Source organism: Pelophylax lessonae (assembly GCF_965119305.1).
Source record: "Pelophylax lessonae genome assembly, chromosome: 5".
NCBI lineage: Eukaryota > Metazoa > Chordata > Amphibia > Anura > Ranidae > Pelophylax > Pelophylax lessonae.
The window spans coordinates 168,091,718-168,108,496 of record NC_138772.1 but is presented as its reverse complement, the minus strand read 5'-3'; the positions used below and the strand labels follow the sequence as shown (position 1 = coordinate 168,108,496).

Here is a 16,779-nt window from a genome sequence, read left to right as displayed (position 1 = left end):
TTATCCTGTTAAAGAACTGGAAATCAATAGACCTACTGTAGGACCACTGCAGGTAATACAACTATGTTACAGGGGGACCCAAATAAACAAAAACTTCTGCGCTGTTGCAAGTGACAGACTGCACCATTATGTCATTTTTCTTATTTTGCCCATAGTTCTTCTTTAATTTTATCTTTTTTTTTTTTTCTCCATTTCCAGTGAATGTCAATAACTGATGCACTGTGTATTGACGGATCATCCAAGAGCTAAAGAAAAATCTGTGTAATGCACTCACCTGTTTTAACAGCGGCATATCGTACATCACAAAGGCAATATAGAAGAGTGATGAGAAGCAGTTAACACTATAGAACTGGAAGAAAAGATAAACAATTATTAATACAATGATCAATAATTTACAAATGTTAAAACATTAACATGTGTTTGAGGTAAAAAAATAAAATAAAAAATGTAACCTTAAATACAGTCCATCTCATCTGTATTAGTATGAATGTACACGCTGACAAACATCTGCAGGCACAAAGTACTTTTAGTTTAGGACTTCCAGTATTTTTCTGCGTCTTGGGAGCTGCAGGTGCACAGTTCGTTGTTGAAGTGCATGGCTGAATCACTTCTCTGTCAACACCAATGCTTTTTTGTATCAGCATTTACCCCTGCATGTGTGTACGGTGCATTTCCCAAACTCCAAAAAATATGTTTTGCATTCCTGAAACTACCACGTACACACTTGCATGGGTAAACACCAATGCAAAAGAGCATATTACATTTATCAAGATGTGGTACTGAATCAAATCTGTGTGTGGATCATTAACTGTAAGATGACAAAAATTGATTATATCATTACATGTAATAGGGGGTGATTATAATTAGCTTTATTATAAGGGCCTGCTCACACATCCCTGCATGCTAAAACCATCTGTGCCGGTTGGTGTCCATTCTGTGCCGGCTGTGTTTTGTAACAATGCAGGGCACTCTTTTCTTTTCAAACTTTATTGCCAAAGCAACATTTCATTCATGTCTAACTGATAGAGAGGGGTTGCAGTGCAATGACCGGAGCTGCCATCAGGTCAGCATGTCTGCATAATTCCACACTGCTCATCACAGCAGCATTGTGATGTGAAGGTTTTCTATGCAACCTTGCAGTGACAGGCGTTGATCGGGTTTCGGAAAAACCCAGTCACTACACAGAATGTAAACAAGTCCTAATTAGACTCTGAAGTTTGCTTCACAATTGTAATAGCACTTAGGCCCCTTTTACACCAGCAGGCCGATCAGGGCAAACTGTCCATTTTTTAGGCGGACCAGACTGGACCGCCCGTTGGTTTCTATGGAGCGGCGGATGTCAGTGGACATCCACCAGCATCCGATCCAGTCTGCTAAAAACAGACAGATGGGGATCGGATTGGATCGGATGACAGCTGGATGGAAAGGGACAAGCAGTCTGTTTTCATTCAACCCCCCTCTCTCTCCCTCTCCACCCCCTCTCTCTCCCTGACCTCCCTTCTCTCTCTCTCACCCCCTCCTCCCTCTCTCTCTCCCTCACCCCCTCCCTGTCTCTCTCTCTCACCGGCCCTGTGTCCTACCCCCCACCTGGCTGCATTCTCCCCTCTCCTGTCCACCTGGCTGCATCCCCCCTCCACCTGGCTGCACCCCCCCCTCTACTGTTTACCTGGCTCTTTCCTCCCCCCACCTGGCTACACCCTCCTCCCCTGTCTACCTGGCTGCATCCCCCCCACCTGGCTGCAACCCCTATCTCCTGTCCACCTGGCTGCAACCCCTATCTCCTGTCCACCTGGTTGCAACCCCCCTCCATCTGGCTGCTTCCCCCCCTCTCCTATCCACCTGGCTCCGTCCTCCCCCACCTGGCTGCATCCCCCCCCCCCTCCAGACTGCACTGCCCCTCTCTTGTCCACCTGGCTCTGTCTCTGTTTACTGGGCTCCGCTATCCCACCTGTGGACCCAGGGCAGCCATGGGGGCCTCTGGAAAGGATGGTGGGAGCTCCACGGACATCCATCTGCTGAGCCTTGCTCCTAGGCAAAGACTAGGAAGTGACTTCACTTACTAGACCGGTGCTTTCATTCTACATGAGCGGTGCTCAGGAAGCAGCTGATGGAACACCAGCTGTATTCCATCAGCTGTAGAGGAGTACAGAGGAGACATCCAGAGACCAATAGACCCTGAATGTCTAATCAAGAGTACCTGTCACCTATATGCTACCACATAGGGGGCTATTGGTCCTCTATCTAATGGCAATAAAAGTTGTGTAAAAAAAAAACAAAGAACAAAAATATAAAAAAAACTTTTTAAACATTTAAAGAGATACATATAAAAGCAAAACATTTTAGAGCCCCCCCCCCCCCCCCAAGACACACACACACAAAAAATGCATGCGATTGTCCTGCATGTTATGCATCACCCCGCACGCCAGAGTGACAGCAATATTTCTAGCATCAGAACTACTGCATAACACTAACTAACACTGATGTCCTGTAGGGGCTTTTTGAGCGTTGCCTATGAAAAAATATAGGGTACTGAAGTTCTTCGCGGTTTCATGGGTGCACACATGAAAAGACCCTATAGGTCATCAGTTTAATGTTATGCAGGAGTTCTGGTGCTAGAATTAGTGAATTTATTTAGATTTTTGCTTTTTATATTTTTGGGGGGGGGGGGGCAAGTAGCTGGTCTTGCCTAGGGCGCAAAATAGTCTAGCACCAGCCCTGTCTATACTGGTTCCAGATCAGTGATTTAGAAAGCAATGCAGCATTAGTATTAGTATGACAGTCAGGAAATTAGCAATTGAGCATCCCCAAAGGGAAATGTCAGCAATGGCAGCCTGCCTAATTCTCTGTGTACATTATCAAAGCCGATTGGCTTATGACGGAACCCATTCTACTATAGCACGCCAGAGGTGTACCATAGGTTAAAGTAGGTGAGAATTGCCCACAATGGAGTCATATCTTCACGAAGCATCAATTTATGGCAAAAAAAAACAAGCGCCAGAATGTTTCTGGGTTAAGAAATAACTCTTTTCCTCAGAACTGCAAGATCAGATAAACCATTAATGAACCGACCCTGAAGAAAGAGATGATTTATAACCCCACTCTGACTCTTGTTTGCGAAACCAATAAAGAAATTGATGACCCTTTTTCAATGACAATTGTGTTCTGTACAATCTCTAGAATTGACATTAAACTTTTTACTGGGGGAGAGATTCATAGCTCAGTGGAAAGGTGAAGAGGTGCTGTGACTTGCAAAGGGACTTTGTCACCTATGAACTCTTCTCCGAAAATGAAAACCTCAACGCTGCGCAGAGGAAAGCAACACATCTGTGAGTAGAAGCCACCAGAAATATGGAGAAAGTGTGTTTTTTAAAGCCTAACTCCAAGACTAATGTTCCTTTAACAAACGCTGGCCCAAACAAACTATTTACTGCAATAACAGGTGCGCTTGGTGGGGCATTTACAGGAAGCTTTGTATTCTATGAATGAATACTACAGGGTTGATTTACTAAAACTGCAGTGCAAAATCTGGTGCAGCTTTGCGTAGAAACCAATACGCTTCCAGGATTTTTGTTAAAGCTTAAATAAACAAGCTGAATTTAGAAGCGGATTGGCCACCATCCACAGCTGCTTCAGATTTTGTACTCTCCAGTTCGGTTTCCAATAATTAAGTGTTTCAAAGAAGTACAAAAGCCAACTTGAAAGCATGGCAGAAAAGGTATGCAAATCAGTCTCCGGATACATTCAGTCTTACGATTGTACAGTAAGCTAAGTCAAGGCATTACAGTATCCACTGATCACAGGGACATCTGTAGTGCAATACAATTAGCTTCAAGGAATAACTATATAAAAAGAAGACAATCCATTTAAGTATCCTCTCTGTACCTCCGTTAGAGGCTCAACTATGGAAAAGTATAAAGCTATATCAACAATAACCATGGTTTAGCCCTGACATCCCCCATTCAAAAGAAAAGAGGGGCAGGGCCTCCTCTCTTGCTGGAGGAATTGCTTATGGTGTACACCACACAGGCTGTACAAAACAAAAATGTTCTCCTATATAACACTGTACGACATTTGTCAGCTTATGTACAAAGTAGTACATTCGAAGAAGAAGAAGAAAAAAAAACAAAACACAGATGAAGAAAATGGAGAAAAGTAGAAAACCAAGATGGAGAGAAAGAAAAGAGGAGAAGTGCACCCTCTACGGTCAGAATGTCGTTTTCGGTTGCTCTCAAGAGGAATCCCAAAGATATTTTATCCAGGGATCCCCGATTTTCTCGAAGAAGGCCAACCTGTCATGCAGGATTGCCAACAAACATTCATTTGTCATGATCCATGTCAACTTGGCCTTCAAAAGATCAAACGGGATTATGGGAAATTTCCAGGATCTCACAACTGAGATTCTGGCTGCTGTAAAAATAAAAGTGATTACCATCTCAAGTGTCCTGGCTTCCCCTCCACCAGTCTTCCCAGAAGGGTTGTGGAGTTTTGCTATGGGAAGTCTCTGTCCCACTGCCAAAACACAGAGCTGTAGACTCTACATAGCTAAGGCTAAATATAGGTAACGCAGGGCTTGACAAATTTGCCTGAAATCTAGGAACCAGCTAAAAAAGTTAGGAGCCAGTTTTTTTTTTTTTTTTTTTAAACAAACAACCAGTTAGTTACAAAAAAATAACATACTAAATTTACACATAAAGACGACTAGAACCCCATTCTCCTCTATAGCACAATCGGATGGATACAGACTGTCTGTCTGTTTCCATCCGATGCCATCTGATCCAATCCATGGGATGGATAGAAAATAGAACCACCATCCGTCTTTCTTTGGCGGTCAGGATCAGATGGCGGCAGATTACCGCTCCAAAGAGGAGACTGAAGGGTCTGATCAGGTCTGCATGAAAAACTGACAGGCGGACCTGATCAGACAGCTCGTGTGAAAGGGGCCTTCGGCTGTGGCATGGCGATGAGGGGAAAAAAAAAAATATATATATATTTTTTTTTTTTTTTTTTTAATAATAATAAAAAAAAAAAGGAAAAATAATTTTTTTTTTTTTAAATAATTTAAAAAATAAATAAATAATAATAAATAACCACACTCCCTGTCCACTTACCTTTAAGCAAAGGTAAGTGGACAGGGAGATGAAGCCTGCAAAAACTTCCCTCTCATCTCCTCTTGGCATTGAGGACAGGCAGGGGAAACAGACATTAGTGACTGCTTGTCAAACTCCCGGCCACCACAAGAGGGGCCCAGTTCCCCGTTCTCTCACTGAAGAAGGCCGAAAAGTCGGGGCCTAAATTATCCGATGGCGCGGTAGTCTGTGCACTCGGGGGGTGGGGCGCAAAAGGGACAGGACACCTCCTGCAGTGCACCCCAGGCCACTAATTCAAGTCGCCAATGTGACCTGGCGCCCGGGTTTTGTCGAGCCCTGACGTAACGCATGCCCAGGAAGCGCACAAGTTAGTGCAATAAAGAGTTTCTGTAACCCCAGGAAATTTGGGGTGCTGCTCCAGACTATCTTCAACTCCAGTGACTCCTATTCAAGGGTGCAGGTGACTAAGGAGCCTATCCATCGACTCTGTAGCATACACTGAAAAGGGAGAAACACTGCCGCATACCGACCCAGGCCGAAAGGTGAATCAACAAGATGGCTTCAGCCTAACTCCACCCAGGCCACACCATGATGCATTTCTGTAGTATCAGATTTTTAAGCTGGATCCTAGTAAAACAGTTATAACACCCTAAACCCTATTGGTGGATGCATATTGCAAGTAACTGTTTGTAGCATGGTGAACTTGGTGACTTCTATAAACGTTGGTCGAACTGTCTGTACCTACAGTATGTTTACTGTTGTTTTCCCGTTTACAGCTTTCTCATATTCATTTGAAGTTTTATTTGCACTCTTCTCCTCTAGCAAAGGGAAATAAGGGAGCCAAGGGAGTTCAAGTGAGCCACACCATTTATAATTTTAGAATCCTCTGGTTTACACACAGCAGCTGACATCTAAGGCCTAGTGCTAACCCTGGAGCAAGTCATCTTTTAAATGAGAGATTGGCACACATACTGAGAGACAAACGAGCAGGCAGCAATATATATTCTCAGTATTATGCTTTGTGTTCACACCAATTATGATAAAACTCTGTTTAGCAGGTTCACTTTTGTGCCAGAGGAAATACTGCTCCACAAAACTGCATTGATCTAGTTAAACAATGACGGAGGTGAGAAGTCACAAACTTATGATGATTACATTAAACTCTCTTATCATACCACGCATTGCAACTCAATGACAAATGTAATGGACACTTACCACCAACACCTTGAGCACCAAGTGGTTTTGATACGTTGACTCTAATCTATGATTTTCTGCACAAAGAACATATTTGCATTAACACTCATCATTTAATAACTAAACCAAAATTGCCAGAAAAGTGCAAGTAAAAGTAGCTATAATATAAAACCATGCTTTGAAAAGCATTTTAATAATGGCCTAACAAATGTGACGTTTTAAAGCCTGTTTTTTAATCGCCATAAGGGGCTGTACTTGAAGTCATCGTGAAGTGTACTTTATGCTGTGGTCTGCTCTCTTGATTGAAATTCAAGTCCTTTGTCCCCCTCCCCACAATAACTCACAGCAAAATTCTTCCTGTGCTGTAAGGGTTAATACGATGATACAAGAGTGCCAACTATGCCCACCCTTTTATGCCTCTCTCTTCCATTCATAGAAGCTGTGCTATAGCTTCAATGAAAAGTGCTCTATGAATGGAGGATGCATAGATGAACAAACGGTACACCTCCACGACTCAGAGTGCATTTTACTGATGGAAGCTATGCTACAGCTTCTAAGAATGGAGGGTGGTGGAAAGAGCGGGCATAGTCGGCGAGAGCCTGTGACAGGTCGAGTCAATCATATTAACCCTCGCAGAAGTAGAAGATTACAGCTGTGCGAGTATGGAGGGGGCAGAAGAATTTGGATTTCAACAAAGAGAGCAGTCAGCAGCACAAGGGACCCTATTTTTAAATGAAGGTTTTACCACATCCAAAAAACAACAGATTTCAAACACCTTGAATGTTCACAAAGTCAAAATTGACATTGTTCCACATATTTAACAGAAAATACAAGGCCATTGATCAGGGACATAGTATAAATATATATGGCATACTAATATGTTGGATGACATACAGTGGATATAAAAAGTCTTTACACCCCTGTTAAAATGTTAGGTTTTTGTGATAAAAAAAAAAAAAAATGAGACAAAGATAAATAAATAATTTCAGAACTTTTTCCACCTTTATTGTGACCTATAAACTGTACAACTCAGTTGAACAAGAAACTTAAAAACCCTTAGGTTTGAGGGTAGTAAAAATAAAAAACAAAATATTATGGTTGAATAAGTGTGCACGCCTTTAAAATAATACTTTGTTGAAGCACCTTTTTATTTTATTACAGCACTTTTTTTGGGTATGAGTCTATCAGCGTGGCACATCTTGACTTGGCAATATTTGTCCACTCTTCTTTGTAAAAACACTCCAAATCTGTCAGATTGCGAGGGCATCTCCTGTGCACAGCCCTCTTCAGATCTCCCCACAGATTTTCAATTGGATTCAGGTCTTGGCTCTGGCTGGGCTATTCCAAAAACTTTAGGCTCCATGCACACAGGGCGTCATAAAAACGTGCTCCAAAGCTGTTTACATAACGCCGGGAAACAGCAGCTGTAAAAACGTGCTTTCAGTAGCTTTTCCTACTAGCGTTATTGCACGTTTGGCCACAGTAGCTGTTAGCAGCGTTTTTTTCTGCCTCCATTCAAAATCAATGGTTCCCTATGGGAGCCTATTGATTTGAATGGAAGTCACACCGCAGGTCGGATCAGGGTGATCCGACTTGCGATGCGACCTGCACTGTGAGAATCTTGAGGGGGAACTCCACGCCAAAATGGGGAAAAAAACGGCGTGGGGTTCCCCCCCAGGTTCCAAACCAGGCCCTTCGGATCTGGTATGGAATTTGAGGGTAGCCCCGCGCCGAAAAAACGGCGTGGGGTCCCCCCCAAATCCATACCAGACCCTTATCCGAGCATGCAGTCCGGCATGCCAGGAAAGGGGAGGGGACGAGCGAGCGGCCCCACCCCCCCTGGATCATACCAGGCCACACGCCCTCAACATGGGGGGGGTGTGGGTGCTTTGGGGCAGGGGGGGGCTCTGCACCCCGCACCTCAAAGCACCTTGCCCCATGTTGATGAGGACAAGGGCCTCATCCCCACAACCCTGGCCGGTGGTTGTGGGGGTCTGCGGGCAGGGGGCTCATCGGAATCTGGAGGCCCCCTTTAACAAGGGGGCCCCCGATCCCGGACCCCCTCCCTATGTGAATGGGTATGGGGTACACTGTACCCCTACTCATTCACCCCATAAAATGCAGTGTATGGAAATGACGACAGGAGACGTTTTGGAAAATTTATTAAAAATCTTCATCCGGCTCTTGTCCTCTCCGGGGGTCTTCTCCTCTCCGAGGGTCTTCTGCTCTTTTGCTGTCCGCCCTTCTTGTCTTCTCCTCTCCGGGGTCTTCTGCTGTCTTCTCCTCTCTGGGGGTCTTCTGCTGTCTTCTCTCCGAGGGTCTTCTGCTCTTTTGCTGTCCGCCCTTCTTGTCTTCTCCTCTCCGGGGGTCTTCTGCTGTCTTCTCCTCTCCGAGGGTCTTCTGCTGTCCGCCCTTCTGCTGTCCAATCTTCTTGTCTTCTCCGCTCCTGTCTTCTGCTCTTTTGCTGTCGGCTGTCCTTCTTCCTCCGGTCCTCCTCCGACGACGTCTTCAGCGATTATGCCGGCCTCTGGTCTCCGCAGCTTATTATATAGCCATTAGGGGCGTGGCCGCCAGATGACGTCATCGGGAGACCACGCCCCCTTGTGTCACAGGTGACGTCACATGTGACACAAGGGGGGCGTGGTCTCCCGATGACGTCATCTGGCGGCCACGCCCCTAATGGCTATATAATAAGCTGCGGAGACCAGAGGCCGGCATAATCGCTGAAGACGTCGTCGGAGGAGGACCGGAGGAAGAAGGACAGCCGACAGCAAAAGAGCAGAAGACCGGAGCGGAGAAGACAAGAAGATTGGACAGCAGAAGGGCGGACAGCAGAAGACCCTCGGAGAGGAGAAGACAGCAGAAGACCCCCGGAGAGGAGAAGACAAGAAGGGCGGACAGCAAAAGAGCAGAAGACCCTCGGAGAGAAGACAGCAGAAGACCCCCGGAGAGGAGAAGACAGCAGAAGACCCCGGAGAGGAGAAGACAAGAAGGGCGGACAGCAAAAGAGCAGAAGACCCTCGGAGAGGAGAAGACCCCCGGAGAGGACAAGAGCCGGATGAAGATTTTTAATAAATTTTCCAAAACGTCTCCTGTCGTCATTTCCATACACTGCATTTTATGGGGTGAATGAGTAGGGGTACAGTGTACCCCATACCCATTCACATAGGGAGGGGGTCCGGGATCGGGGGCCCCCTTGTTAAAGGGGGCCTCCAGATTCCGATGAGCCCCCTGCCCGCAGACCCCCACAACCACCGGCCAGGGTTGTGGGGATGAGGCCCTTGTCCTCATCAACATGGGGGCAAGGTGCTTTGAGGTGCGGGGTGCAGAGCCCCCCCCTGCCCCAAAGCACCCACACCCCCCCATGTTGAGGGCGTGTGGCCTGGTATGATCCAGGGGGGGTGGGGCCGCTCGCTCGTCCCCTCCCCTTTCCTGGCATGCCGGACTGCATGCTCGGATAAGGGTCTGGTATGGATTTTGGGGGGGACCCCACGCCGTTTTTTCGGCGCGGGGCTACCCTCAAATTCCATACCAGATCCGAAGGGCCTGGTTTGGAACCTGGGGGGGAACCCCACGCCGTTTTTTTCCCCATTTTGGCGTGGAGTTCCCCCTCAAGATTCTCACAGTGCAGGTCGCACCGCAAGTCGGATCACCCTGATCCGACCTGCGGTGTGACTTCCATTCAAATCAATAGGCTCCCATAGGGAACCATTGATTTTGAATGGAAGAAAAAAAACGTATAACGTGGCTTAACGCACGTTAAGCAACGTTATGGAGCCTTATGGAGCCTTTAGCAGCGTCAGACGTTTTTTGCAGCTTGACGCTGGAGCTCCTGAACCCACAGTTTCTGGGTTTTTTTTGGAGCTGTAAAACGCCTATGCCACTTGGAGCTCCTAAAAGCTCTATGTGTGCATGAGGCCATAGAATAACATGGATGGGCGTTCTGCAGCTGCAAAAAAAAAACGTCTGACGCTGCTAACAGCAGCTGTAAAAACGTCCAGTGTGCATGAGGCCTTAATCTTCTTCTGCTGAAGCCATTCCTTTGTTGATTTGGATGTATGCTTTTGGTCGTTGGCATGCTGAAAGATGAAATTCCTCTTCATGTTCAGCTATCAGAAGCCTGAAGGTCTTGTGCCAATATTGACTGGTATTTGGAACGGTTCATAATCCCCTCTACCTGGACTAAGGTCCCTGTTCCAGCTGAAGAAAAACAGCCCCAAAGCATGATACTGCCACTACCATGCTTCACTGTGGGTATGGTGTTCTTTTGGTGATGTGCAGTATTGTTTTTCCACCAAACATATCTTTTGAAATTATGGCCAAAAAGTTCAACCTTTCATGAGACCAGAACACATTTTCCCACATGCTTTTGAAAGACTTCAGATGTGTTTTTGCAAAATTTACCCGGACTTGGATCTTTTTCTTTGCAAGAAAAGGCTTCCCTCTTGTCACTCTACCCCATAGCCCAGACATGTGAAGAATACGGGAGATTGTTGTCACATGTACCACACAGACAGTATTTGCCAGATAGTCCTGCAGCTTCTTTATTGTTTCTGTAGGCCTCCTGGCAGCCTCCCTAACCAGTTTTCTTCTCGGTTTTTCATAAATTTTGGAGGGACGTCCAGTTTTTAGTAAAGTCACTGTTGTGCCATATTTTTTCTACTTGATGATGACTGTCTTCACTAGGTTCCATGGTATATCTAATGCCTTGGAAATTCTTTTGTACCCTTCTTCTGACTGATACCTTTTAATAAAGGGATCCCTCTGATGCTTAGGAAGCTCTTTACGGACCAAGGCTTTTGCTGTAGGATGCCACTAAAATGTCAGGAAAGACCTACTAGAACAGCTGAACTTTATTTGGGGTTAATCAGAGGCACTTTAAATGACATGGCAAGTGTGTACTCACTCCTATTTAACTCGAGTTTGAATGTGATTGCTTAATTCTGAACATGGCTACATCCCCAGTTATAAGAGGGTGTGCACACTTATGCAACCACATTATTTTAGTTTTTTATTTTTACACTCCCCTAAAAACTTCAGTTTGTTTTTCGATTGAGCTGTACAGTTTATAGGTTACATTAAAAAGGTGGAAAAAGTTCGGAAAGGATTTATTTTTGTTGTTTTTTTTACATCACAGAAATCTGACATTTTAACAGGGGGTGTGTAGACTTTTAATATCCACTGTATATATACAGTAGGTAGATGTGTAGATCCACAATGTTCAGTGAAGACACCTCAATTTTTTTCCTGAGTTTAGAGAGTTAAAGAGCATCTAGGGAAGTTACCCAGGGCACAAAATACATAGAGAAGAACAGAAGATGTTGGGGGGGGGGGGGGGGGGGGTACAGCTTTTAACTTCACGGGGTCCAGTAAATGCACAAAGCAAACACAGTAAAATAGGAAGGGGGCTGTCAGAGAGTTGCCACAAACTGAGGCAAGTATAAAATCGTTAGCACAGGTAACAACTGAACTAAAGCACAACAAAGGAGATGCCATTGCTTGCAAAAGAAAGCCTGGATATCTACAACATTTGCATGCATCTGGCAGAGCACTAAAATTCTTCCCATTAGTGCCACTTTTTATTCTTATCCAAAGATCTTTTTTCTGAGGGCCAGGGTAAGGCTTTCCATCTCTTCTCATTCACTCGGACCAAACTTTGTCTAAGTCGGTGGGTTCAAGCTTCTCCAGGAGCTAGGGATAAAGGCCTTGGCAGCATCGTGAATTTCTTGTATCCCCGTTGGGTGAAGGAATACAGCAGCAGGTTTATCAGACAGAGGAAAACCTGTGAGTTTTTCTATGATCTCCATAACTGGTTGCCCGAAGAGTTGTAGAGCAGGGCACAACCAGAATATGTGTAAAAAAGATCCGCTATGTGTATTACAACGCCAGCACACTGCTCTATGTTGTGGGAAATGTTTGGCCACGATTGACGGCGTCCTATACCATCTGGTCACAATCTTAAAAGAGATCTCTTGATATTTAGTGCAGATTGATGTCTTATGAGCAAAGAACCGTATTCTGTTTTTCTGATCCTCTATAAAATGTGAGGTGTAACTCTCCCATTTCTGAATAAACCCTGGGTTGTTTTGGGAAAAGACATTTACTAAGAACTGGTTAGAGAGTAATAGTTTAACCCCCCGCGGTTAAGCAAATCTCCTCAATGAAGTTAGTTCACTGGCAAAATGTGGTTTGGGAAGAGAGTGTAGTAAGTGAGTTAGTTGGTGCTTGCTTCTGCCTTCAAGTTCACGGACCTCATGAGCAATAGAAAATGGCAGAGAAAGCACACACAAGGCAATGGAAACTGATTTTATTTTTAAGATTTTTTTTAGGTAAAGTTAGGCTTTAGTGCAGGGCAGTGAAAAAATCATCTTTGTCACTTACATTAAATAACTCCATTGTACTACAGTAACTTACATGTTTAATATCTTTTTTTTTCTGAAGTGGAAGGGGGAGCAATTGTATATATTTATCTAGAGCCAGGGGGAACGCAGTTCCGGCACCTCCAGCACTAAATGTATGTAAAAGCAAGGGGTGTGGGGTGTGCTGGAGGGTCTGTTGATGATACTGGCTGCTGGGGGATTTATTTTCACTGGTGGGGATCTGTTTTTGTGTGAGGATATATTGTTGCTGGTGGGTCTTATGTTGATGGTTGGTCTATTGATGCTGGCTGCTGGGGGATCTGTTATGATTTCATATTTTAGTTTTTTAAAACAAAAAATATCACCCAGTTTGTGTTTTTGTGATTTACCATTTTTTAATACATAATTATTTTCAAAATACTTCTAATATTCTTTCAGCTGTTCGGTTCTTAGTTATCTACCTGTAAAGTAAAACCAAGCTGCTGACCTCTTTTGAAGTTATACTGGTATCTAAATGGACTGGTGATGGTGAGGATTTTGACAGTCTGACGAAGAGGTTGTGTGCACGTATTGTGCAATCACTTGGGAGTCTGCAATTGGAAACAGGTTAAAGTGGTTTCAAAGGCAGAAGGTTTTTTTTATCTTCATGCATTCAATGCATGAAGATAAAAACTTTGTGTGCAGCAGCCCCCCTAATACCTACCTGAGCCCCATCTCGACCCAGCGATGTTGTACGAGAGACTCGGATGTCCGGGAATATCCCTGCTGATTGGCTGAGACACAGCAGCGGGTGCAATTTGCCTCTGCTGCTGTCAATTAAAGTCAGTGGGCCAATGATAAGAGAGAGGGGACGGGGCCATATCTGAATGGACACACAGAGCAGTGGCTCGGGTGCCCTATAGCAAGCTGCTTGCTGTGGGGGCACTTGGCAGGAGGAAGGGGACAGGAGTGCCAGCCAGGGACCAGAGAAGAGGAGTATCTGGGCTGCCCTGTGCAAAACCACTGCACAGGGCAGGTAAATATACCAGGTTTGTCATATTTAACAAGACTTTAGTATCACTTTAAGAACTTCTGGCATAAATTAAAGGGAGACATTTCTAAAAACAGAGAAAAAAGTGACATATAAACCAGACAGGTTTTAATGGAAAAGAACTAAAGCAATAAAAAAGCCCTCACTCTAATTAGTGCTTAGCGCTACTGTGCTATACAAAGAACAAAATAAATCTTACCGTAACTTGTCAGGAATTCTGCTGCATATCTGTAAATCCGATTCATGATCTCAATAACAATGGCATAAACTGTACTGGGCACGTAGGTCAATACTGCACTAGAAAATGTCTGTTGCTCTTGATTGTGATTTAAGGCCCAGGCTTCCATATCAAAGTAAATCATCATCACATGAAGGGCCATATACAAGCTTAGGCACACAAAAGGCACAGAAATTAGATACGTTCTAAGGCGTCTTTTTAAACTGGAGTAAGTTGGCTCCTTTTTTCCTGTGACGGGATTGGTACCCAATACACCATGAAAGCCAGGCCTGGGTTCCTCAAACTGTCTCTTCATAAGTAGTGAACCCCATCGGTAGGCCAGTGTTGCACTGTAGCGCTTCCAGACCTCTAGGATAACAGTCGCCCATATCAGATTGAAAATAGCAAATATCACATAGTTGTCATAGTTCTCCCATGTAAATGCATAATAAAGAAATCCAACACTAGCCATTGGTAATAAGGCCCAAGTAAAGTATTCCAGGAATGCAAAGTATAAACCAATAGTATCTCCAAAATAATGCCGTATTTCATCTGCAAGGGAAATGTAGAATTCATTAGAGATCTGTGGAAGTCTATGCTGTAGATGGCCTATTCTAAAGACCATAAAATAAGAGAACAGCAAACTCAGAAGTAGATGTCTTTTGACATATAGGATGTAATCTGAAGTCAAATTACTGAAAAATAGGTTTCTATTTTGTCTATAGTTACACTTTAAAAAATGTTTTGCCATAGTTGTTTTAGGTGTTACCTGTCACCCTATTGCAGGATGTTGAAAAATGACCGATATACCAGCATGGATTACCAGGTAATTACAGGAGGGGGGTCTCAAAAAACAAAAACTTCATCATAAATGTCCTTTTTATGCCTATAATAACACTGGAAGGATATCTATAGTTATGAGGGAATCCGCACAGGAACAAAGTGGATTTTTCACTCAAGCATGTACTGCATAGTAATATCCTCATAATCTGCTAGCTATAGCCGCTTCCACATTTTAAAGGACATGTTCAGTTCTTAAGTGTGTGGGGCTTTTAAAATAATTATTTTTTCGCTCTTTTCTTTTATTTTATGTTTTTTATGAAGCAGCCCAGAGTTGCTTCATAAACCTGAAACAAGCTTACCCCCTTGCTATTGCAGCCATGAGCTTGTTCCAACCCTTTGACTGCAATGACATGTGGGACATGCCCATGGCAAACCAGTGGGCTAAACATAACCTTGGTTGTCAAGCCATACTAGAGCAGGGTAAACAGTAGAATTTTTTTTGGGCAACCCAGCAAACTGAAGAAAAAAAAACCTGAGAGATTGCCGTACTAACACAGGAGATCTTGGTGCAGCAATCTCCACCCCTGTGCCATTGGCTGCTAACGCTGATCTCCTTCTGGTTTCCCAGCATGCTTGTTTGACAGAAGCTGGTCCTAAGACCGGCTTCTGTAAAACAGATAGGGCCAAAAGTTGTCCGGTTCCTGCTGAACTACCCGTTTTCAGGCGGTTTTCAGCCTGTATGTCCTGTAAATGAACAGTGTCTACAAAGAATGCTTGAAATACTTTTCTACAATTTACAAAGCCAACACATCAAGATAAGATCCTTGTTTAAAAAAAAAAATAAAATAATTGACAATTATCTTATCAGCAGTCTGGTAAATTAGTAACATGGCTGAAATATCTATACCCTGCGGTAAAGGTTTGTGAATTGAGCTGTAAGAATAGAAATATGTTACACCCTACAAATAAATTCCAGATATAAGACCATTCCAATAAAAAACTAATTAAACCAACGTGCTTTGGGGGCTAAGCCTTTCCCCCTTCGTTATGGAAAAAATAATTGAGCGGCTCTTAGTATAACATGTACACCTACTGCCTCATTTAATCACAAGTAAAGTCATATAATGAAAAGGAAAAAAAAAAAAAATTATAAAAGGAGAGAAAGAAAGAAAAAGCAATAGTACTCAAATTGCTGGTAATAAGTGAATGGCATCAACTGGGATAGGTTATGGATCAGAGGAAAAAAGGAGGAGGAAAGGGGAAGGATTCAGAATTAAAGAGATGGGTAATAGAAGCAGGGATATGCATTGGCCTTTTCCCCATTATTTTCCATAATATTATTAATGTAATCTACCAGTAGACTTTTGTTATTATTACTTTATATTATTATGGACTATACCAGTAGTTTACATTATTCTCCCACTTTTTAAAGCAGAACTAAAGGCAAAACTTGATCTACTCATTTCATTCATCAGCCCACTGGCCGGACACCAGTCTTACTAAAGGCAAAGGCAAATAGGCAGTTCACTTTGCAAGGAAAATTGCACTTTGCAAGGGAATTTTCCCCACAGTGTAGTGAATGTGGTGAAGTTTCATTCTGCAAAGAATACCCAATCAAAACGCAAGGAAAGAATATTAATTTTTACTTGCATATAATAGATGATGGAAGTTAGCAATGCTTCATCCCATTTACTAGGCCAGGGATCCTCAAACTACGGCCCTCGAGCTGTTGCGGAACTACACATTCCATGAGGCATTGTAAAACTCACAGACATGACTAGGCATAATGGGAATTGTAGTTCTTGAACAACTGGAGGGTCATAGTTTGAAGACCCCTGACATTCACAGACATGACTAGGCATTATGGGAATTGTAGTTCTTGAACAACTGGAGGGCTATAGCTTGAAGACTCCTGACATTCACAGACATGACTAGGCATTATGGGAATTGTAGTGCCTGGACAACTGGAGGGCCATAGTTTGAAGACCCCTGTACTAGGCTCTAGGGAAAATTCCCTTGCAAAGTGTGACTTCCATTGTAAAGTGGACAGCCTTTTTGCCTTTATTAAATTAACCCCCATATAGCAATAGCATATCCACATTATTAGGT

General features: G+C 43.7%; 1 protein-coding gene across 1 annotated transcript in view; it reads right to left on the bottom strand.

Moving 5' to 3' along the window:
- The window catches only part of ANO10 (anoctamin 10), a 164,381-nt gene that overhangs the window by 107,363 nt on the left and 40,239 nt on the right, over positions 1–16,779 (bottom strand). The window contains exons 6-8 of the mRNA XM_082259710.1: positions 13,870–14,439; positions 6,303–6,358; positions 275–349 (exon numbers count right to left, since the gene is read on the bottom strand). Coding sequence (XP_082115836.1) covers positions 275–349; positions 6,303–6,358; positions 13,870–14,439 — 701 coding nt within the window. The remainder of the gene's footprint in view (positions 1–274; positions 350–6,302; positions 6,359–13,869; positions 14,440–16,779) is intronic.